This window comes from Rhinoraja longicauda, chromosome 20, assembly GCF_053455715.1.
Source record: "Rhinoraja longicauda isolate Sanriku21f chromosome 20, sRhiLon1.1, whole genome shotgun sequence".
Taxonomy (NCBI): domain Eukaryota; kingdom Metazoa; phylum Chordata; class Chondrichthyes; order Rajiformes; family Arhynchobatidae; genus Rhinoraja; species Rhinoraja longicauda.
In genome coordinates, this window is record NC_135972.1 from 2123559 (window position 1) to 2148329 (window position 24771).

The 24771-nt window shown below is 49.5% G+C and overlaps 1 protein-coding gene across 1 annotated transcript in view; it reads right to left on the reverse strand.

The window, feature by feature from the left end:
- cecr2 (CECR2 histone acetyl-lysine reader) overlaps positions 1 to 24771 on the reverse strand; it is a 101845-nt gene that overhangs the window by 15210 nt on the left and 61864 nt on the right. The window contains exons 8-15 of the mRNA XM_078416459.1: positions 22616 to 22705; positions 19295 to 19451; positions 17570 to 17699; positions 14232 to 14269; positions 14028 to 14119; positions 12153 to 12279; positions 10143 to 10534; positions 5421 to 5546 (exon numbers count right to left, since the gene is read on the reverse strand). Coding sequence (XP_078272585.1) covers positions 5421 to 5546; positions 10143 to 10534; positions 12153 to 12279; positions 14028 to 14119; positions 14232 to 14269; positions 17570 to 17699; positions 19295 to 19451; positions 22616 to 22705 — 1152 coding nt within the window. The remainder of the gene's footprint in view (positions 1 to 5420; positions 5547 to 10142; positions 10535 to 12152; positions 12280 to 14027; positions 14120 to 14231; positions 14270 to 17569; positions 17700 to 19294; positions 19452 to 22615; positions 22706 to 24771) is intronic.

Consider the following 24771-nt stretch of genomic DNA (forward strand, 5'->3'; position numbering starts at 1 on the left):
TCAGGGAACAATGCACAGTTATTCCCAGATCCCTCTGTTCCACTGCATTCCTCAATTCCCTACCATTTACCCTGTACGTCCTATTTTGATTTGTCCTACCAAAATGCAGCACCTCACACTTATCAGCATTAAACTCCATCTGCCATCTTTCAGCCCACCCTTCCAAAAGGCCCAAGTCTCTCTGTAGACTTTGAAAATCTACCTCACTATCAACTACTCCACCTATCTTAGTATCATCTGCATATTTACTAATCCAATTTGCCACACCATCATTCAGATCATTAATGTAAATGACAAACAACAGTGGACCCAACACAGATCCTTGGGGCACTCCACTAGACACTGGCCTCCAACCTGACATACAATTGTCAACCGTTACCCTCTGGTATCTCCCATTCAGCCATTGTTGAATCCATCTTGCAACCTCACTATTAATACCCAACGATTTAACCTTCTTAATCAACCTTCCATGTGGAACCTTGTCAAATGCCTTACTGAAGTCCATATAGACAACATCCACAGCCTTGCCCTTATCAATTTCCCTGGTAACCTCTTCAAAAAATTCAAGAAGATTAGTCAAACATGACCTTCCAGGCACAAATCCATGTTGACTGTTTCTAATCAGGCCTTGATTATCCAAATAATTATATATATTGTCCCTAAGTATCTTTTCCATTAATTTTCCCACCACAAACGTCAAACTAATAGGTCTATAATTGCTAGGTTTACTTTTAGAACCTTTTTTAAACAAAGGCACAACATGCGCAATGCGCCAATCTTCCGGCACCATCCCTGTTTCTAATGACGTTTGAAATATTTCCGTCATAGCCCCTGCTATTTCTGCACTAACCTCCCTCAATGTCCTAGGGAATATCCTATCAGGACCTGGAGACTTATCCACTTTTATATTCTTCAAAAGTGTCCGTACCTCCTCTTCTTTAATCCTCCTAATTTCCATCACTACTCTACTTGTTTCGCTTACCTCACATAATTCAATATCCTTCTCCTCGGTAAATACCGAAGAAAAGAAATTGTTTAATATCTCCCCCATTTCTTCCGGCTCAGCACATAGCTGTCCACTCTGACTCTCTAATGGACCAATTTTATCCCTCACTATCCTTTTGCTATTGACATATCTGTAGAACCCCTTGGGGTTTACTTTTACATTACTTGCCAAAGCAGCCTCATATCTTTTTTTCGCTTTTCTAATTTCCTTTTTAAGATTCCTTTTACATTCTTTATATTCCTCAAGAACCTCATTTACTCCCTGCCGCTTATATTTATTGTATATCTCCCTCTTTTTCCGAACCGTGTCCAATTTCCCTGGAAAACCACGGCTCTTTCAAATTATTATTCTTTCCTTTCCACCGAACAGGGACATAAAGACTCTGTACTCTCAAAATTTCACCTTTAAATATCCTCCATTTCTCTATTATATCCTTTTCATAAAACAACAATTTCCATTTCACTCCTTTTAAATCCTTTCTCATCTCCTCAAAATTAGCCTTTCTCCACTCCAAAATCTCAACCCGTGGTCCAGATTTGACCTTCTCCATAATGATATTGAAACTAATGGCATTATGATCACTAGACCCAAAGTGCTCCTCAACACATACCTCCGTCACCTGACCCATCTCATTTCCTAACAGGAGGTCCAACACTGCCCCTTCTCTGGTAGGCACCTCTACGTATTGCTGCAAAAAACTATCCTGCACACATTTTACAAACTCCAAACCATCCAGCCCTTTAACAGAATGTGATTCCCAGTCTATATACGGAAAATTGAAATCACCCACAATCACCACTCTGTGCTTACTACTAATATCTGCTATCTCCTTACATATTTGCTCTTCCAATTCTCGTTCCCTATTTGGCGGTCTATAATACACCCCTATAAGTGTTGCTAAACCTTTCTCATTTCTGAGTTGCACCCAAACAGCCTCCTTAATCGAGCCTTCTAGTCTGTCCTGCCAAAGCACTGCTGTGATATCCTCCCTGACAAGCAATGCAACACCCCCACCTCTTGCCCCTCCGATTCTATCACATCTGAAACAATGAAATCCTGGAATATTTAATTGCCAATCGCAACCCTCCTGCAACCATGTTTCACTGATCGCCACAACATCATACTTCCAGATGTCAATCCAGGCTCTAAGCTCATCCACCTTTCTTACAATGCTCCTAGCTTTAAAATATACACATTTAAGGGACCCATCATTTCTTATTCTCAGTTTATTTCTTTTCCCTTCTTTCTCTCCGACATATTGGGTCTGAGTGTTTCCCTTTTCTGCCTCCTGCCTCACACACTGCCTATTAGCTATCTGTGTTTGAGTCCCTCCCCCCAACCGTACTAGTTTAAAGTCTCCGCAGTTATTTTAGCAAATCTCCCCACCAGGATATTGGTTCCCCTCGGGTTCAGATGCAACCCGTCCTTTTTGTACAGGTCATACTTCCCCCAGAAGAGGTCCCAATGATCCAGAAACTTGAAACCCTGCTCCCTGCACCAGTTCCTCAGCCACGTATTTATCCTCCACCTCACTCCATTCCTATTCTCACTATCGCGTGGCACAGGCAGTAAGCCTGAGATTATTACTTTGGAAGTCCTTTTTTTTTAACTCTCTTCCTAGCCCCCTGAATTCTCCTTTCAGGACCTCTTCCGTTATCCTACCTATATTGTTGGTACCTATATGTACCACGACCTCTGGCTCCTCTCCCTCCCCTTTCAGGATATCCTGGACACGCTCAGACACATCCCGGACACCGGCACCAGGGAGGCAAACCACCATCCGGGTCTCCCGACTGTGTCCACAGAAACGCCTATCTGATCCCCTCACTATAGAGTCCCCTATTACTACTGCTCTCCTCTTCCTTTCCCTACCCTTCTGAGCAACAGGGCCGGACTCCTTGCCAGAGGCCCGGGCACCGTCGTTGCCCCCAGGTAGGCTGTCCCCCCCAACAGTACTTAAACAGGAGTACTTATTTCCAAGGGGTACAGCCACCGGGGTACTCCCTAGTCCCTGCCTCTGTTCCTTGCCCCCCCTAACAGTGACCCACTTGTCTACCTCCCGTGGTCTAGGAGTGACCACCTCCCTGTAACTCCCTTAATAATCTTATATGTTTCAGTGTATACAAGCCCAGTCGCTCCATTCTTTCAACATCTGACAGTCCCGCCATCCCAGGAGTTAACCTGGTGAACCTGTTTTTGCAATGTACCAATGAACAGGAGAGGGGAGTATGAATGAGGGAAACAGTCATAAAAACATAAAATACATGAAACATGAAATGAAAGTGATGAGCAGAAAGGATTGGGGGATGTGCAAAGATTGAGTCGGGGAGTCAGTCTCAGTCTCAGTCTACCCCACGACAGAAGGGGGAGGAGTTGTCCAGTTTGATAGCCACAGGGAAGAAGGATCTCCTGTGGCGTTGGTTCTGTGCTGCATCTTGGTGGGACCAGACTGTTGCTGAAGGTGCTCCTCAGGTTGACCAGTGTGTCACGGAGGGGGTGAGCTGTATTGTCCAGGAGGCTCCGATGTTTGAGGAGCACCCTCCCCTCCAAGACCATCTCCCTTGAATCCAACTAACACCTGGAGGATATGCTGAACAACGGTAGATTTCCCAGCGAGCCGTCTCTGCCCCGTTTGGAGATTGGTCGCTGCATGGATCTCAGAGGCAAATATCAGCACAAACTCCCGGAAATTCCAGACACCAGGATCCCAGGTGGAAAATAACATCACCACATGAAGATATCTAAAAGTGCCAGACAATTTCCCAAACAATTTCAAGCATTTATGAAGATACATCTTGGTAAAGTGGTTATATCATTCAGTATTCTGAGAGTCATGGTGTGGTCGAGCAAGACATTGGTGAGGCCGCTGTGGAATATGATGTGCAGTTGTGGCCAGCCCATTACAGGGAGGATGAGGAGGCTTTGGAGAGGAGCCAGAGGAGGTTTAACAGAATGCTGCCAGGATTCAGGAACATTAGCTCCAAGACCAGGTTGGCCAAACTTGGGTTGTTTTCTCTGGGGCTTCGGAAGGCTGATGGGAGACCTGATGGAAGTATATAAAATTTGATGCATAGATAAGGTCTGACACTTTTAGCTTTGGAAAAAGGTTCTGAGAGCAAAAGAAGGCAGTAGAGGCCAATTCACTGGATGAATTTAAAAGAGAGTTAGATAGAGCTCTAGGGGCTAGTGGAATCAAGGGTATGGGGAGAAGGCAGGCACGGGTTACTAATTGTGGATGAGCAGCCATGATCGCAATGAATGGCGGTGCTGGCTCGAAGGGCCAAATGGCCTCCTCCTCCACCTATTTTCTATGTTTCTATGTTTCTAAAAAGGAAGAGTGGGGCCAGGGGGGGTTGTTGGTGGTGGAGGCAGATACGATAGTGGTGTTCAAGAGGCTTTTAGATATGCCGGGAATGGAGGGATATGGGTCATGTGCAGGCAGAGATTACTTTATTTTGGCATCGTGTTCGGCACAGACGTTGTGGGCCGAAGGGCCTGTCCTGTGCTGTTCTTTATTGCATGACGACTGAGCAACCAGTTTAGAAAGTCTTTATTTTGCATTTTAAATTTGCTTGAGTTAATATTCCACGATTGGAATATTGCCCGATAGTTGTGTTGGGTTCAGAAGCTGTTGTTAAATTGTCATTCGCAACGCAGACTAAAAATGTAAAATGCCACCAAGCGGAATGTCACTTGGCAAGGAACAGACGGCCAAAGGTAGACACAAGATGCTGGAGTAACTCAGCGGGTCAGGCAGCATCTCTGGAGAGAAGGAATGGGTGACGTTTTGGGTCTGAAGAATGGTCACCCATACCTTCTCTCCAGAGATGCTGCCTGACCCGCTGAGTTACTCCAGCATTTTGTGTCTCCCTTCGATTTAAACCAGCATCAGCAGTTTTTCTTCCAACAGACTGTCGATGTGTATTCACAGCTGAGCATCTTGTACAGACACAGACTGAGTCTCATCTATAATGGAAGAGGGGAAGCCCCGTTTCCTGCAGAATGAGGACATCTCTGATGCCCTAGTGTGAAACACCTCATCCCGGGCGCAGATGCGGCATAGACGGAGGAATTGGGAGTTGGGGATAGACTTTTTGCAGGAGACCGGGTGGGAAGAAGTGTAGTCCAGATAGCTGTGTGAGTCAGTGGGTTTATAGTAAATGTCCGTCACTAGTCTGTCTCCTGTGATGGAGATGGTGAGGTCCAGAAACGGAGATAGTCCAGGTATATTTAAGGGCAGGATGGAAATTGGAAGTGAAGTGTATGAAGTCAGTGAGTTCTGCATGGGTGCAAGAGGTAGCACCAATGCAGTCGTCGATGCAGCGGAGGTAGAGTTCAGGGATGGGGCCGGTGTGTACGCCCGGAACAGGGATTGGTCGACGTACCCGACAAAGAGGACCAAACAAATTGTTACCTGCATTATAAACTGGTGGTGCAACTGTTGCCGAACTTGATCTGTCATCCGCGGATCCCGTGGGGAACAGTACCGGTACGGAGGCTCCGCCACCCGAGACCCAAACACGCACGGCACTGGCGGTCTCTGCTGGAGAAAACATCGCAGTTGGCTACGTCCCGCTTTGGCAGAGGGTAGGCAGGGAGGGGGGGGGGAGGGGAGGAGCAGTGCTAGGGACTGGTGATTGACACGCAGTGATTGACACGCAGTTGCCAACTGTCCCGTATTAGCCGGGACATCCCGTAATTTGGGCTAAATTAGTTTGTCCCGTACGGGACCGCCCTTGTCCCGTATTAGTAGGGTTGCCAACTTCCTCACTCCCAAATAAGGGACAAAGGGTGACGTCACCGCCCCGCGCCACCTCACCCAGCCAGCGGCCACGTGCTCCCGGCCCGGGCGGCTGCCATTGGTGGAGCGGGAGCACGTGGCTGCTGGCTGGGTGAGGTCACGTGGGGCGCGGGGCGGTGACGTCACCTTGTCCTGTATTTGGGAGAGAGAAAGTTGCCAACCCTATACGCAGTCCAGGTTACCTCTAACACTTTACCGCCAATAAAACTGCAAGGCGTTTCCACTGCAGATATAAAAGGCAAGTGCAGACGCCCACATCAACAACTGTACCACTAAACATAGGAAATTAGATGAATTATCATGGAGACACAAGGAACTGCAGATGCTGGAATGCTAAGCTGAGCACAAAGTGCTGGAGGAACTCAGCAGGTCGGGCAGTCCAGGTACGTTCTTCATCGGCATGATCCAAAATGTTGCCTGTCCATTCCTTCCACAGATGCTGCCTGACCCACTGAGTTCCTCCAGCACTTGGTGTTTTAATTTATAGTAGTACTGTAAACCTCTGACCAAGTCGTCAGGTCTAGAGAAGAACGGCATCGCTCCTGTGCAAATATTGCTAAAAGTAAAGCATCTACATGCTCAAATGTACGACATGCAGCCTGGATTGGAGGGCATTGGCCCGAAGGAGAGGTTGGACAAACTGGGATTGTGTTCAGTGGAGCATTGTAGGTTGAAGGGAGACCTGGCAGATGGATATAAAATGGTCCAGCCCGTCACAACCCTCTTCCCCAGGGTGGAAATGTCAAAGGCTCGAGGCCACAGCTTCAAGGTGAGAGGGGCAAAGCTGAAAGGAGATGTGCAGGGGGAGGTTTTTAAAATGAAACCCACACAGAGGGTGGTGGTGGAAGCAGATAGGAGCCTTTGGACAGGCAAGTTGATGCGCGGGGAATGCGGAACATTGATCACATGTAGGTAGGTAGGGGAGAGGAGACGAGTTCACCACAGACATTGCGGGCCGAAGGGCCCGTTCTTGTACTGTACTGTTTGGTGTTCAGAGACGAAGCTGGAGAGATCATTTGGACAAGAGAGAAAATGCTTTAAAAACAAACAAAGTAGATTTAAAGGATGACACAAGAATCCTGGAATCTTGAGCCAAACACCAAGTGCTGGAGCAACTCAGCGGGTCAGGCAGCATCGACTCAGAGTGCTGGAGCAACTCAGCGGGTCAGGCAGCATGGACACAGAGTGCTGGAGCAACTCAGCGGGTCAGGCAGCATCGACAGAGTGCTGGAGCAACTCAGCGGGTCAGGCAGCATCGACAGAGTGCTGGAGCAACTCAGCGGGTCAGGCAGCAGCGACACAGAGTGCTGGAGCAACTCAGCGGGTCAGGCAGCAGCGACACAGAGTGCTGGAGCAACTCAGCGGGTCAGGCAGCATGGACACAGAGTGCTGGAGCAACTCAGCGGGTCAGGCAGCAGCGACACAGAGTGCTGGAGCAACTCAGCGGGTCAGGCAGCATTGACACAGAGTGCTGGAGCAACTCAGCGGGTCAGGCAGCATTGACACAGAGTGCTGGAGCAACTCAGCGGGTCAGGCAGCATCGACAGAGTGCTGGAGCAACTCAGCGGGTCAGGCAGCAGCGACACAGAGTGCTGGAGCAACTCAGCGGGTCAGGCAGCAGCGACACAGAGTGCTGGAGCAACTCAGCGGGTCAGGCAGCATGGACACAGAGTGCTGGAGCAACTCAGCGGGTCAGGCAGCAGCGACACAGAGTGCTGGAGCAACTCAGCGGGTCAGGCAGCATTGACACAGAGTGCTGGAGCAACTCAGCGGGTCAGGCAGCAGCATTGACACAGAGTGCTGGAGCAACTCAGCGGGTCAGGCAGCAGCATTGACACAGAGTGCTGGAGCAACTCAGCGGGTCAGGCAGCATGGACACAGAGTGCTGGAGCAACTCAGCGGGTCAGGCAGCAGCATTGACACAGAGTGCTGGAGCAACTCAGCGGGTCAGGCAGCAGCATTGACACAGAGTGCTGGAGCAACTCAGCGGGTCAGGCAGCATGGACACAGAGTGCTGGAGCAACTCAGCGGGTCAGGCAGCATTGACACAGAGTGCTGGAGCAACTCAGCGGGTCAGGCAGCAGCGACACAGAGTGCTGGAGCAACTCAGCGGGTCAGGCAGCATGGACACAGAGTGCTGGAGCAACTCAGCGGGTCAGGCAGCATGGACACAGAGTGCTGGAGCAACTCAGCGGGTCAGGCAGCAGCGACACAGAGTGCTGGAGCAACTCAGCGGGTCAGGCAGCATTGACACAGAGTGCTGGAGCAACTCAGCGGGTCAGGCAGCAGCGACACAGAGTGCTGGAGCAACTCAGCGGGTCAGGCAGCATTGACACAGAGTGCTGGAGCAACTCAGCGGGTCAGGCAGCATTGACACAGAGTGCTGGAGCAACTCAGCGGGTCAGGCAGCATTGACACAGAGTGCTGGAGCAACTCAGCGGGTCAGGCAGCATTGACACAGAGTGCTGGAGCAACTCAGCGGGTCAGGCAGCAGCATTGACACAGAGTGCTGGAGCAACTCAGCGGGTCAGGCAGCATTGACACAGAGTGCTGGAGCAACTCAGCGGGTCAGGCAGCATTGACACAGAGTGCTGGAGCAACTCAGCGGGTCAGGCAGCAGCATGGACACAGAGTGCTGGAGCAACTCAGCGGGTCAGGCAGCAGCATTGACACAGAGTGCTGGAGCAACTCAGCGGGTCAGGCAGCATGGACACAGAGTGCTGGAGCAACTCAGCGGGTCAGGCAGCAGCATGGACACAGAGTGCTGGAGCAACTCAGCGGGTCAGGCAGCAGCATGGACACAGAGTGCTGGAGCAACTCAGCGGGTCAGGCAGCATGGACACAGAGTGCTGGAGCTACTCAGCGGGTCAGGCAGCAGCATGGACACAGAGTGCTGGAGCTACTCAGCGGGTCAGGCAGCAGCATGGACACAGAGTGCTGGAGCAACTCAGCGGGTCAGGCAGCAGCATGGACACAGAGTGCTGGAGCTACTCAGCGGGTCAGGCAGCAGCATGGACACAGAGTGCTGGAGCAACTCAGCGGGTCAGGCAGCAGCATGGACACAGAGTGCTGGAGCAACTCAGCGGGTCAGGCAGCATGGACACAGAGTGCTGGAGCTACTCAGCGGGTCAGGCAGCAGCATGGACACAGAGTGCTGGAGCAACTCAGCGGGTCAGGCAGCAGCATGGACACAGAGTGCTGGAGCAACTCAGCGGGTCAGGCAGCAGCGACACAGAGTGCTGGAGCAACTCAGCGGGTCAGGCAGCATCGACAGAGTGCTGGAGCTACTCAGCGGGTCAGGCAGCATTGACACAGAGTGCTGGAGCAACTCAGCGGGTCAGGCAGCAGCATGGACACAGAGTGCTGGAGCTACTCAGCGGGTCAGGCAGCATCGACAGAGTGCTGGAGCTACTCAGCGGGTCAGGCAGCATTGACACAGAGTGCTGGAGCAACTCAGCGGGTCAGGCAGCAGCATGGACACAGAGTGCTGGAGCAACTCAGCGGGTCAGGCAGCAGCATTGACACAGAGTGCTGGAGCAACTCAGCGGGTCAGGCAGCAGCATGGACACAGAGTGCTGGAGCAACTCAGCGGGTCAGGCAGCAGCATGGACACAGAGTGCTGGAGCTACTCAGCGGGTCAGGCAGCATTGACACAGAGTGCTGGAGCAACTCAGCGGGTCAGGCAGCAGCATGGACACAGAGTGCTGGAGCTACTCAGCGGGTCAGGCAGCATCTGTGGGGGGAATGGGCAGCCGATATTCTGGGCGAGGGGTTTGATGAGGAAGATGAATGAACCTTATGACCTTCAATCGCAGTGAGGAATGTGGATTCCACTCTGGTGGGTACAGTGTGTGGTGCGGTAGCAGGATTTGCAGATACTTGTAGAATCTGACAGGGACCGACCGCGCTGAGAACGCTCCTGCTATCGAACGTGCTGAAGTGGGGATATACTGAAGATGAGGCAAACTGTGAGTGTGGACGGGGCCTCCAGATTATGGAACATCTCCTGAGCTGTGACATGCTGCATGACACACGCACTGTAAAGGATCTTGCAAAGGCCAATGATGTGGTACTAAAATGTGCTCTCTATTGGCAAACAGCTGTGTGATGACACGAGTAAATAAAAACTGTGGTGGATGTTTATGGTAAATGTTATTTTATGTGGTTGTGTGTCTTGTTGTTTTTCACTTAGTGTGGCTGTATGGTAACTCAAATTTCACTGTACCTTAATTGGTACACGTGACAATTAAATTGAATCTCGAACCTTGAATTCTAGGGATCTAAAGACGTTCACAAACAAACCATATACTCACGAAGGGAAGGGCAATATCTTACTTGTTGGCCTTGGAGGTGATACATTTGGCTTGGAGATTCAGTGCAGGACATTGCCTTGTAGGAGGATGTCACGGGGAAACTCTGTCCATTGACCAGTTCCATTGTGCGTAAAGGAGGCCCGTGTTGCACGTGATCGCGGCCTGCATCAGCCCCAGTGCCGTGCGCCACTCCGTTAGTCCGCTGCGACTGCCTCTGGGTAAATCTACTCGCTGTCTCGCCGGCGGCGGCCTCTTTCCCAAAGCGGCTCTGCTTGCTCCGCCGGCGATCCTTCTTCTCCTTGTCATCCCAGCGCAGATTAAACTCCTCATCGCTGTCCGCATCTTCTGCAGGGAAGTGTTTCAGCATCGATTTGTTGAAGCACCTGTCGAGAGCCTCGGCCATCTTTGTGTATTCTGTTGGCGCAACAAAATGGAGCGATGAGAGGCGGGCGACACGCGCAACACAATAAGCACGAATTTCATTGTTCCGTTGTCAGTGCAGAAGTGAGATACTTCTATTTACATGGTGGCGCAGCGGTAGAGTTGCTGCCTCACAGCGTCGGAGACCCGGGTTCCATCCTGACTACGGGTGCTGTCTGTACCGAGTTTGCACGTTCTCCCCGTGACCTGCGTGGTTTCCTCCCACACTCCAAAGACGTGCAGGTTTATAGGTTAATTGGCTTGGTGTGAATGTAAATTGTCCCCCGAGTGTGTAGGATAGTGTTAGTGTGCGGGGATCGCTGGTCGGTGCGGACTCGGTGGGCCGAAGGGCCTGTTTCCACGCTGCATCTCTAAACTAAACTAAACGGTACATCTGACAGTTCAACACTCCTGACCATTCTGAGCAAAGTCATGTTAATAGTTACACAGCACGGAAACAGGGCATTCAGTACAACACATCCATGCCGACCAACCAAGATGCCCCACCTACACCAGTCCCATCGTCCTGTGTCAGCCCATATCCCTCTAAACCCTTCCTGTCCATGGACCCATCCAGGTCTCCCTTAAATGCTGTTATAGTAACTGCCTCACAGGCTAGCGATGTGATTATAGGTTTGAATAACCCGATACAAATCATTAAATCCAAATTACATATTTTAAGATGTAAATGACAATAATAAAGGACACTGAAGAAGGATCTCGACCTGAAACGTCACCCATTCCTTCTCTCTAGAGATGCTGCCTGACCTGCTGAGTTACTCCAGCATTTTGTGACACCTATAATAAAGGACACGGTGTTTTCTTCAGCTGATTATTTGCAGGACGGCCCCGTAGCAGAAGTGTCCATGTGGTGGGGCTGGAAACTGGAAGTGTCCTGAGCTCATTCTGCTCCCACCACCATCTACTGTACAAGTGATGGCCCCCACTGATTGTCGCCGGAAGCTTGGGCCCTTTTCAGGACGGACGATGACAGTGATGTAACATTTGAAACATGGATGACGACACGAAAGAAGATTTGCAGGCAAATAAATGCAAAGTACTGGAGTAACTCAGCGGGTCAGGCAGCATCTGTGGAGAACATGGATAGGTGACTTTTCACAGAGTGCTGGAGTAACTCAGCGGGTCAGGCAGCATCTCTGGAGAACATGGATAGGTGACGTTTCACAGAGTGCTGGAGTAACTCAGCGGGTCAGGCAGCATCTGTGGATTGGTGACTTTTCGTGTCGGGACCTTGCTTTAGACTGGCAGGATGGGGGGAAACATCTTGAAAAGAGGTAGTGAGAGTATAAAGCCTGGCAAGTGAGATAAGGAGAGGTGAAATCCCTCCCGCACTCCAAAGACGTGCAGGTTTGTAGGTTAATTGGCTTGGTAAATGTAAACATTGTCCCTCGTGTGTGTAAGATAGTGTTAATGTGCGGGGATCACTGGTCGGCGCGGACCTGGTGGGCCGAAAGGGCCTGTTTCCACGCTGTATCTCAAAACTAAACTAAATAAAGTAAACTCTCCACAAGTTGGATTTAATGGTCAATTTATACCAACTCCAATAAAGCAATAGTTTTACAATGCTGATGAAAATATATTCCTGACTTACCATTTCCTTCACCATTATACTCCAGACAATCTTCAAACATGACCTTCATATCAGCCACAAACTCTTCTTTCACATTATACTGTTTCTCATTGAGTTTCCTTTCAATGGTAGACAGATCCATTGGTGTCTGTAAACGGTCAGAACAGATTAGGAGGTGACCGCGAGAAACTGTTCAACGATTAAATATGTCAAGGAAAATCAACGTTAAAAAACCCCACAATAACATAAATACTTTAAGAGGCGCAAGGAACTGCAGATACCCCTTCTCTCTCCCCCACACACCCCTATATAGAGGAGTCTTTATATTCAACTCCTCTTCTCTCCTCTTCTGACACCCTTTTTACCCCCAGCCTTTGTCATTTACTCCACCCATCAGCCAAACACTCCCCCCCCGCCTCTATCCACCTAACACTCGCCAGGCTATGACCCCCCCACCTCTATCCACCTATCACTCGCCAGGCTATGACCCCCCCACCTCTATCCACCTATCACTCGCCAGGCTATGACCCACCCCACCTCTCTTTACCAGGTTTTCTCCCCCCCTACATCTGTCTGAAACATTGCCTGTCCATTCCCTCCACAGATGCAGCCTGACCCACTGAGTTCCTCCAGCACTTTTGTGTTTTGCTCAAGATTCCAGCACCTGCAGTTCCTCGAGTCTCCAACTACGTCACCAGGTTTACAATCTAGAACTAGAAATGGCCGACACAATGAGACCGCATTTTCCACAGCAAAAATTCAGAGTGTGCACTTCACTGTTCAAAGAAAAAATATCTTCAGTTTAAATTATACCTGGTTATTTAATACTCAGGGAACACGGGTAAACAAAACAGGTCACAAACTGACCTTAATTCAAACCGTAAGAAAATAACTGCAGATGCTGGTACAAATCGAAGGTATTAATTTACAAAATGCGGGAGTAACTCAGCGGGTCAGGCAGCATCTCAGGAGAGAAGGAATGGGTAACGTCACCCATTCCTTCTCTCCTGAGATGCTGCCTGCCCTGCTGAGTTACTCCATCATTTTGTGAATTAATTCAAACTGAGTGGATAGTTATGATCTATTCTTTCCTTTAAAACCACATATGAAAGTTTATTGCACCTCATTATTCTTATAAAAGTTATATGAAATATAAACATCATGAGGCATAGACGATCAAACCCTTACCCCCAGAGTGGGAAACTGAATGGCATAACTGTAACAGTCAGAGGGGCAAGGATTTTGTGCGGGGTAAGTTTCTTCTCTTACACAGAGTGGTGTGTATTTGGAACGTGTTGCCAGGTGGGGCAGATACATTGGTGATGTATTACATTAGTCACATGGATATTCAGGGAATGGAGGGATATGAATCACGTGCAGGCAGAGGAGGCTCGCATTAACTTGGTATCGTGTTCAGTGCAGATATTGAGGGCTGAAGGGCCTGTTCCTGTGCTGTACTGTTCTATATTCAACGTTCAGTCCTGCCTTACTTTATTTAATCTCATGGTGCAGTCTCCGAGTTAAAGCAGTAATAATTGAGCAGTAGATACAAAATGCTGGAGTAACTCAGCGGGTCAGGCAGCATCTCTGGAGAGAAGGAATGGGTGACGTTTTGGGACTTGCTGCCCCCTCCCCTGACATCAGTCTGAAGAAGGGTCTCAACCCGAAAAAGTTACCCGTTCCTTCTCCCCCGAGATGCTGCCTGACCCGCTGAGTTACTCCAGCATTTTGTGTCTACCTTTGATTTAAACCAGCATCTGCAGTTCTTTCCTACACAATAACTGAGCAGTGTTTGGTGAAAAACCTGGTCAAGCATTTTCCTTAATTTCTGCAAAGTGCAGACCACGCAGTTTGTGAAAGTAAACGTCTGTAAAGAACGCTGCACGCCAATCTTACTTCAATGATGTCGTAGTAGTTCGGGGCGTACGACTCATCGACAGGTTCAAGAAAGGGCCAGGAATCCTTGTGTGCTTTAACAGTATCTAGGACTAAACACAGGCAAAGCTCGATCACACCATCTTACACAAGTTTCATGTTTTGAAGCAACGCCTGGTGATTAACAGTTAAAGTCCTTTTCCTCCCCAAAAGATAAATACTTACCTTTGTACATGGCAACGTAATCTTCGTCCAATTCGAACCTACACCAGAAAGGGGATACAAAATACACTGATTACTTTTTAATGAAAATGAGCATGAAAAATCAACAGTGGTGCAGCGGGTAGAGCTGCTGCCTTGCAGCGGGTAGAGCTGATGCCTTGCAGCACCAGAGACCCGGGTTCAATCCTGACCGCAGGTGCTGTCTGGACGGAGTTCTTCCCGTGAGTTTCCTCCGGGTGCTCCGGTTTCCTCCCACATCCCAAAGATGTGGGGGAGGGGTGGGGGGGGGGGGTTGTAGGTTAATTGGCCCTCTGTAAATTGCTCCTAGTGTGGATGAGAAAGTGGGACAACATGGAACTAGTGTGAGCGGGTGAACGATGGTTGGCATGGACTTGGTGGGCCGAAGGGCCTGTTTCCATCGAAGATAGACACAAAATGCTGGAGTAACTCAGCGGGACAGGCAGCATCTCTGGAGAGAAGAAATCTGTGACATGTCGGGTCAAGACCCTTCGTCTGAAGAAGGGTCTCCACCCGAAACATCGCCCATTCCTTCTCTCCAGAGATGCTGCCTGTCCCGCTGAGTTACTCCAGCACTTTGCGTCTACCTTAGATTTAAACCAGCTGCATCTGCAGTTCTTTCCTACACGGCCTGTTTCCATGCTGTATTTTTCAATCTGTTCAACTCATACCTCCCGAGTTGTTCTATTTTAATTAATTTTTTTAGGATCTGGGCAATGGTAAGGCTAGCACATGATCGCCTTTCATTAATCACTGGACCTGCTGCAATAATTGTGCTGAGTTCACCTCAGTGCTGTTGGGCGGGCAATTGCAGGAGATTGCCCCGCCAATAATCAAACACCAAGGATGAGTGTCCAGCTCAGGGAGGTCTGGGCCCTGGAGGGGAAGCTACAAGTGATGGTCACCCCCACTACCCACTAGGGTTGCCAACTTCCTCACTCCCAAATAAGGGACAAAGGGTGACGTCACCACCCCACGCCCCACGTGACCTCGCCCAGCCAGCGGCCACGTGCTCCCGCTCCACCAATGGCGGCTGCCTGGGCCGGGAGGCAGGTTCCTATACAACCTCGGTAAGGCGGCGTCCGGGCCTGCAGTGTCCGAGGGTACAGTGTCCGGGCCTACAGTGTCCGGGGGTACAGTGTCCGGGGGTACAGTGTCCGGGGGTACAGTGTCCGGGGGTACAGTGTCCGGACCTACAGTGTCCGGGGGTACAGTGTCCGGAGGTACAGTGTCCGGGGGTACAGTGTCCGGGCCTAATACGGGACAAGGGCGGTCCCATACGGGACAAACCAATTTAACCCAAAATACAGGATGTCCCGGCTAATACGGGACAGTTGGCAACCCTACTACCCACTGCCCTTCCCCTTCCCAGTGGCAGAGCTTAATGTTGACTACTTTGCCATCTGTTACATTTACATTGTATTGTGGTCAGTATGCAGGAGCTGTTACCACAAAGGGCAGTTTCGGCAAACAGCATGGATGGTTTGAAGGAGAAATTCAAGGACCAGCGAGTGGAAGAGGGAAGGATGGGAGGACATGAACTGATGCTGGGTGAGGGAACACTGGACGCACACAAGTGTTTCTGCTTCACGTGACCTTTCTGTGCGGTGCTGGTTTATTATGGCCATCGACATGCAGTGAAGAACACAAATAACACTACAGTATTGCATAGAAACGTAGAAAATAGGCGCAGGAGTCGGCCATTTGGCCTTTCAAGCCAGCAACACCATTCGATATGATCATGGCTGATCATCCACAATCAGCACCCCGTTCCTGCTTTTTCCCCATATCCCTTGATTCCTTTAGCCCTAAGAGCTATATCCAACTCTCTCTCTTGAATACATCCAGTGAATTGGCCTCCACTGCCTTCTGTGGCAGAGAATTCCACAGATTCACAACTCTCTGGGTGAAAATCTTTTTCCTCATCTCAGTTCTAAATGGCCTACCCCTTATTTTTAAACTGTGGCCCCTTGTTCTGGACTCCCCCAACATGGGGAACATGTTTCCTGTGGACTATAATGTGGGCTCTGGTATTTTTCTCGTTGCTCAACCTCCCTTATGCCCGGCAGAGCCTGGTTTTACTCGAGCATGGTATGATCCAGCTTAATTGGGTAGTTCACAAACTAAAAATATTTCACTGTACCTCGGCCCACATGACAATAATAAACCTAAACTGTATCAAGTTGTGGTATTTTGCTAAACTTTGTTGATGCTGCTCAATAGTGGACAAAATCCGCTGACAACGTTAATAATAAACATTTTACGGATATTATATTTTTGAACCTGAACCGTGAAGGTAACTGCCTTACTCCCGACTGAATTATTGGTGACAATGCATGACTACCACATAGCTTCCCCCCTCAGGTGTAAAACAAATATGTTTAATTTAATTTGAAATATAGTGCAATTTTCTCCCTTATTTAATCACCAATCTGGTAAATAAAATCCAGATGGGATTGTGCAGCTTGTTTCTATTAAACCTCAGGCAACTTTCAGTTTTATGTACATCTTGGATGGATGCTCTTTTAGAAAATAGGTGCAGGAGGAGGCCATTTGGCCCTTCGAGCCAGCACTGCCATTCATTGTGATCATGGCTGATCATCCACAATCAGTAACCCGTGCCTGCCTTCTCCCCATATCCCTTGATTCCGCTTGCCCTTAGAGTTCTATCATATCATATCATATCATATATATACAGCCGGAAACAGGCCTTTTCGGCCCACCAAGTCCGTGCTGCCCAGCGATCCCCGTACATTAACACTATCCTACACCCACTAGGGACAATTTTTACATTTACCCAGCCAATTAACCTACATAGTTCTATCTAACTCTCTTTTAAATTCATCCAGTGAATTGGCCTCCACTGCCCTCTGCGGCAGAGAATTCCACAAATTCACAACTCTCTGGGTGAAAAAGGTTTCTTCTCGCCTCAGTTTTAAATGGCCTCCCCTTTATTCTTAGACTGTGGCCCCTGGTTCTGGACTCCAACATTGGGAACATTCTTCCTGCATCCAGCGTGTCCAGTCCTTTTCGGTGGAGTTCAGGGAAAGTGAGTGCGGAGGATGGAATCAACCAAAAGTCTGTAGCCTCCTTTTGCTCAGGTATTTTATTTCATTTTTCACACGTTTAAACTATAATGTTTTATTCTTAATGTTTTATGTTTGATTCTTAATTGTTTACTTTATGTCGTGTTGTTACTTGCGAGCGGAGCACCAAGGCAGATTCCTTGTATGTGTACATACTTGGTTAATAAAATTTATTCAATCCAATTCAATTCAATTGTGGTCACGAGCCTCCCATTCATTCCCACAGTGAATACGTACAAATCTTTTGTCTTCTTATCTTTCTTTATCGGCACGAATGGCTCCAGGTTCATAAGTTCAGGAGGCAGCTCCTTTCCCTGAGAAAGTAACCAGGCTCTCTCCTCCCTCATCTTCCTCCTTTTGGCACGACCTGGAAACGAGGAAGAAATACTTAGAAACAAAGAATGATCCCAGGAATGAGAGGGTTCACCTACGATGAGCGTTTGTCAGCACTGGATCTGTACTCGAAGGATGAGAGGGGACCTCATTGAAACGTACTGAATAGTGAGCGGCCTGGTTAGAGTGGATGTGGAGAGGATGTTTCCACTAGTGGGAGAGTCTAGGACCAGAGGGCACAGCCTCAGAATTAAAGGATGTTCTTTTAGGAAGGAGATGAGGAGAAATTTCTTCTTTAGTCAGAGGGTGATAAATCTGTGGAATTCATTGCCACAGAAGGCTGTGGAGGCCAAGTCAGTAAATATTTTTAAGGCGGAGATAGATAGATTCGTGATTGGTACGGGTGTCAGAGGTTATGGGGAGAAGGCAGGAGAATGGGGTTAGGAAGGAGAGATAGATCAGCCACTGACTTGGCCTCCACAGCCTTCTGTGACAAAGAATTCAGGATATCAAATTAAATGTTAGTGGGAACTCAAAATCATTCAATTACAGAAATTACCTTGAATTTCCATGCAAGACATATTTATTAGAAGCTGTAAAGCAAAATGTTTCAACATATGAAGAGCACTAAAATGCATTACTCCATTTATGAAAATATTTTATTTTTCACAATGAACAAATAGAGCATGAAGTTTTTGACTTGGTTAAAGTGTTCTTGCATGCTCATGATCTGACATCCACTGGCAATGGAGTGAGGCAATGGCAATGGCCACCTGTTCTTTCCCTCCACAGAAGCTGCCAGACCAGCCGGAGTTCCTCCAGCACTTTGTGTTTTATGCAACTTGGTAGCAACGCTGTTTGTCAGTGCAATAGGACCAGAGATTCGGCATGACAAAGAGGATTCTCTTGCACTTCTACAGGTGTACATTGACACGTTGCATCACGGACCGGTTCGGCAACGTGAACGCCCAGGAGCGGAGAAGACTGCAAAAAGTTGTGAACACTGCCCAGACCATCACCGGCTCTGACCTCCCCACCATCAAAGGGATTTATCGCAGTCCCTGCCTCAAAATGGCAGCCAGCATCATCAGAGACCCACACCACCCTGGCCACACTCTCACTGACCCACACCCCCCTGGCCACACTCTCACTGACCCACACCACCCTCTCACTGACCCACACCACCCTGGCCACACTCTCACTGACCCACACCACCCTGGCCACACTGACCCACACCACCCTGGCCACACTCTCACTGACCCACACCACCCTGGCCACACTCTCACTGACCCACACCACCCTGGCCACACTCTCACTGACCCACACCACCCTGGCCATACTGACCCACACCACCCTGGCCACACACTCATCTCACCCCTGCCACCCGGAAGACGGTCCAGGAGCCTGAAAACTAACGTCCAGGTTCAGGGACAGCTTCTTCCCTGCAGCCATCAGGTTATTAAACACAACAACCTCAAATAAGCCCTGAACTACAATAGACTATGTTTTAATTATTATTATTGTTTAGAGTGTACTGTGTTTAAATTGTGTTGTGCTGCAGCAAGTAAGAATTTCATTGTTCTATCTGGGCCACAGGACAATAAAACGCTTGACTCTTGAGACATGTACCTTCCACGGCTTTGACTCTCTCTTCGAACTCCCTCCTCCTCTCTTCCTCCATGAGTTGCTCCTGTTCCTTCCGTTGCACAGCCAACAGTAGTTGACGTTCAGCTTCCTCCTCTCTCTGCTTCTGTTCCTCTACCTTCGCAATAGCGGATATCTTTTCCTGCAACATAAATGAACATTTTGTTGGCTTCTCTGCAGCAATGGTAGAGCTTCCTTGTGCGATCTTTACCCACATTGAACGTTACGCAGGGCAAAACACCGAATGTTACCCGTGAAAATTACGCTGAGAATCCAGGCTGATGGTTTCAGCTGGAAACTGGAGCAAAAATCAAACTGCTGCAAGAACTCGACAGATCGTGCAGCGGATGAGAGAATTGCTGATGTTTTGTTCGAGTCTGTGCACTTGTTTATCATAAGATCATAAGTGATAGGAGCATTAGGCCATTCGGCCCATCAAGTCTACTCCATCATTCAATCATGGATGATGAATCTCTCCCTCCTAACTCCAGGCTCCTGCCTTCTCCCCATAACCTCTGAATATATCCACTGACTTGGCCTCTACAGCCTTCTGTGGCAATGAATTCCACAGATTCACCACCCTCTGACTAAAACAATTTCTTCTTTATCCCCTTCCTAAAAGAATGTTCTTTAATTCTGAGGCTGTGACCTCTAGTCCTACTCTCCCACTATTGGAAACATCCTCTCCACATCCACTCTATCTAAGCCTTTCATTATTCTGTATGTTTCAATGAGCCCCCCCCCTCATTCTCCAAACTCCAGCGAGTATAGGCCCAGAGCCGACAAACACTCATCACAGGTTAACCTCCTGTTTGTTTGTGCTTTGCTCCACTCCGTAGTGACCAGGAGTAGGATCACCTGCCAGTTCTCTGCCTCAACTCAGTGACAGCCACACAACGCATCACCCTGGCGAGGGTCACTGATCACACATTGCTCATACACAGATCTGGGCCCACCTCATTCACAAGTGCACAGATCAATACTGCCATTGATATTCAATACTGCCATTGATATTTCCTGGGAAAGCATTTGGGAAAGAACAGTGCTACGTAAAACGATACTATTTGGGTGGTGCATTACTATCCCGGAGATTTATTTCATTGAATTCCCAATCCCAGCGGCACTCCAGCTGCAAGTTGCAACGTGGAACCAATGACATCCTTGCAGGCAAGGAGGGGGCAAAACTACACGGGACCAACATTGAACAAGGGTCCCACCTGTTCCAGCCCAACTCTGAGGGGCTACATTGTTGGATCTTTGTCTTGTTCCTGCACAATATTTTAGTTAATTTAGAGATACAGCGTGGAAACAGGCTCTTTCGGCCCACCGGGTCCGCGCCGACCAGCGATCCCCGCACACTAGCACTATCCTACACCCACTAGGGACGATTTACATTTTATACCAAGGCAATTAACTTACAAACCTGTACGTCTTTGGAGTGTGGGAGGAAACCGAAGATCTCGGAGAAAACCCACGCAGGTCACGGGGAGAACGTACAAACTCCGTACAGACAGCCACCGTAGTCGGGATGGAACCCGGGTCTCCGGCGCTGCATTCGCTGTAAGGCAGCAACTCTACCGCTGCGCCACCGCGCCGCCATTGTTAAGTCTTCATTCATTACAATTTTTTTTAATTGAAGATAGATACAAAGTGCTGGAGTAACTTAGCTGGTCAGGCAGCATCTCTGGAGAACATGGATAGGTGACGTTTCACAGAGTGCTGGAGTAACTCAGCGGGTCAGGCAGCATCTCTGGAGAGAAGGAATCGGTGTCCTTTCGGGTCAGAACCCTTTTTCAGATGGTCAAAATTTTGATTCTTAGGTCAGTCAATGTGATTCAGAATATTTTCAGATAGATAGAACATAGAAAAATGTAGGTAGACACAAAATGCTGGAGTAACTCAGCGGTTAAATCAGCATCTGCAGTTCTTTCCTACACAGGAAAAAGTGTAGCACAGCAACAAGCCCTTCAGCCCACAATGTCTGTGCTGTACATGATGCCAAGATAAACCAATCTCCGCTGCTGCACGTGATCCACACCCCTCCAATCCCGGCATATCCGTGTGCCTATTTAAAAGCCTCTTAAACACCATTATGGCATCTGCCTCCATCACCACCCCCGGCAGCATGTTCCAGGCCCCCACCACCCTCTGTGTATAAACACCAGCCGGCCCTGCACATCGCCTTTAAACGCATCTCCATTTCACCTTGAAGCTGTGTTCTCTTGTCTTCGACATTTCAACTCAGGAATAAAGGTTGACTGACTGCCCTATCTATACCTCCCATATTTTTATGTTCTTCTCCCAGTTCTCCCCTCAACCTCCGGTGTTCCAGAGAAAGCAATCCAGCCTCTCCTTATGGTTAATACCCTCTAATCCAAGCGGCCTTCTGGTTAAAAAAGAAAAAAAGTGCTGGGGTAACTCAGCAGCTCAGGCAGTAAAGGACATGAAGCCTGACCCACTGGGTTACTCCAGCACTGCGCCACAGTTTAAGAATAAGGGGTAGGCCATTTAGAACGGAGATGAGAAAAAACGTTTTCAGTCAGAGAGTTGTGAATCTGTGGAATTCTCTGCCTCAGAAGGCAGTGGAGGCCAATTCTCTGAATGCATTCAAGAGAGAGCTAGATAGAGCTCTTAAGGATAGTGGAGTCAGGGGGTTATGGGGAGAAGGCAGGAACGGGGTACTGATTGAGAATGATCAGCCATGATCACATTGAATGGCGATGTTGGTTCGAAGGGCCGAATGGTCTCCTCCTGCACCTATTGTCTATTGCGCCTTTTTTGCAAACCGCCATCTGCAGTTCCTTGTGTCAGCATTCTGGTAAACCTACCTCCCCTTCACCCTCTCCAAAGCCTCCGCATGCTTTGTGTAACGGGGTGACCAGAACGTGGCCTAACCAGAGGCCTATAAAGCTGCAACATCACGACTTCATTGGCCAACCAATGAAGGCAGGCATACCACATGCCTTCTTTACCATGTTGCCAGTGTTATTCTCTATTTACCTCTGGACACAATGAACTTATTTTCCAAAAGGTAGAGCGATTTGTCCATGTCAGATTGTTTGGGGAATGTGATCTTTGCAATGGGATTTTTGTTTAAAGCAGGGATTCAAACAGCCTGTGAGAGGACTGGTGACAACAAACGCAGGCTCTGGTGGTTGACTAGGCCGCTCTCTTCAGCAAAGGCAATCCATCAGTGGCTGAAACCCACTTCCAAAGAGGGATTTCAAACGCAGACAGGTTTATGAGGGTGAACAGCATGTCCAAGTTTAGCTCCAGCCCGATATTTTGAAACTCGATCTGCTTTACCTCTTCTTCCTGCTGCAAGCGTTTGAGGGTCAGGCGGTCAGATATTCTCCTGGGAGCTATTTCAGACAGCTTCTTCTGCAGCTGTTTCTCCTGGAAATGAAAGCAGGGCAGGTCAGAGGTCCGGCACACAGCTATTACAGGGAGCCCGTTAATGACCGCGCTCGGACGCAGTGCTGTACTCCTGCAGGATACAGGGCGCAGAGATTAATCACAGACTCTGCTCCAATACTTGTCACTCACGGTCAACTAATCACAACTTTTGATTTCCGCTCACCCCGCTGTGCCCACGGCGCAGTTCTCAGATGAAGCCATCTTCCCAACTTTGCCCCGTCTCTCCCCCACTCCCCCCCCCCCCACCCCATCCCCCCCCCCCCCCCCCCCCCCCACCCCCACCCCCACACCCAAACCCTCAGAGAGCGAACAGTTAATCTCACAGAGAAATAAATCAACATCCTGGAAAAGCTCAAAGCAGATTTGAAAGGCATGGGTGCCACCGGACAATAACTTAATCTATTTAACCAATAATGAGCAGCAAGGTAGTCATAAATTATGCGTTTTACTGGGCTACAGACTTGGCATGAGGTGAACATGGGACCAAAGCAGTCGCTGGTTAGATTAGCAATTCTGCTACGGAGATGCGTTTTATTCACTGATGATGAATAACAAGTTTAATTCAGATAATAAGGATTGTGTTTCTGGATGCGGTGAAGAATTCACCCGTCGAGTGGCAGAGCTGTGAGGGTCAAAAATAACCGCAATGTAGGGGAGACTGCCCCGACTGTAGATTGATCTCACATCCCCTGGGGGGGGGGGGGGGGGGGGGGGGGGGGGAGAGGAGGGGAGGGGAGGGGAGGGGAGGGGAGGGGAGGGGAGGGGAGGGGAGGGGAGGGGAGGGGAGGGGAGGGGAGGGGAGGGGAGGGGAGGGGAGGGGAGGGGAGGGGAGGGGAGGGGAGGGAGGGAGGGAGGGAGGGAGGGAGGGAGGGAGGGAGGGAGGGAGGGAGGGAGGGAGGGAGGGAGGGAGGGAGGGAGGGAGGGAGGGAGGGAGGGAGGGAGGGAGGGAGGGAGGGAGGGAGGGAGGGAGGGAGGGAGGGAGGGAGGGAGGGAGGGAGGGAGGGAGGGGAGGGAGGGAGGGGAACCTTGGCCTGCTCCTCATCGCTGCCTCGTGTCCCCTGACACAGCTCTCTGCCTGCAATGTCCTCAACCGTCATTGTTAATAAAGCCATCACATCTCACAGGGGGGCGGCAGTGAATGCACAACTAGGTCCCAGAAATCAAATACCACCTTGAGCAGCGCAAAGGAATCAAATCAAGAGCGTAAATTAACACTATTACATTTTCTATTTCAAAACAAAAAGAAAACATAAATTGAGACGGATTTTTCCAAATCGCTCATCTGAGCGTTTGTCGGCACTGGGCCTGTACTCGCTGGAGTTTACACTGGGCCTGTACTCGCTGGAGTTTACACTGGGCCTGTACTCGCTGGAGTTTACACTGGGCCTGTACTCGCTGGAGTTTACACTGGGCCTGTACTCGCTGGAGTTTACACTGGGCCTGTACTCGCTGGAGTTTACACTGGGCCTGTACTCGCTGGAGTTTACACTGGGCCTGTACTCGCTGGAGTTTACACTGGGCCTGTACTCGCTGGAGTTTACACTGGGCCTGTACTCGCTGGAGTTTACACTGGGCCTGTACTCGCTGGAGTTTACACTGGGCCTGTACTCGCTGGAGTTTACACTGGGCCTGTACTCGCTGGAGTTTACACTGGGCCTGTACTCGCTGGAGTTTACACTGGGCCTGTACTCGCTGGAGTTTACACTGGGCCTGTACTCGCTGGAGTTTACACTGGGCCTGTACTCGCTGGAGTTTACACTGGGCCTGTACTCGCTGGAGTTTACACTGGGCCTGTACTCGCTGGAGTTTACACTGGGCCTGTACTCGCTGGAGTTTACACTGGGCCTGTACTCGCTGGAGTTTACACTGGGCCTGTACTCGCTGGAGTTTACACTGGGCCTGTACTCGCTGGAGTTTACACTGGGCCTGTACTCGCTGGAGTTTACACTGGGCCTGTACTCGCTGGAGTTTACACTGGGCCTGTACTCGCTGGAGTTTACACTGGGCCTGTACTCGCTGGAGTTTACACTGGGCCTGTACTCGCT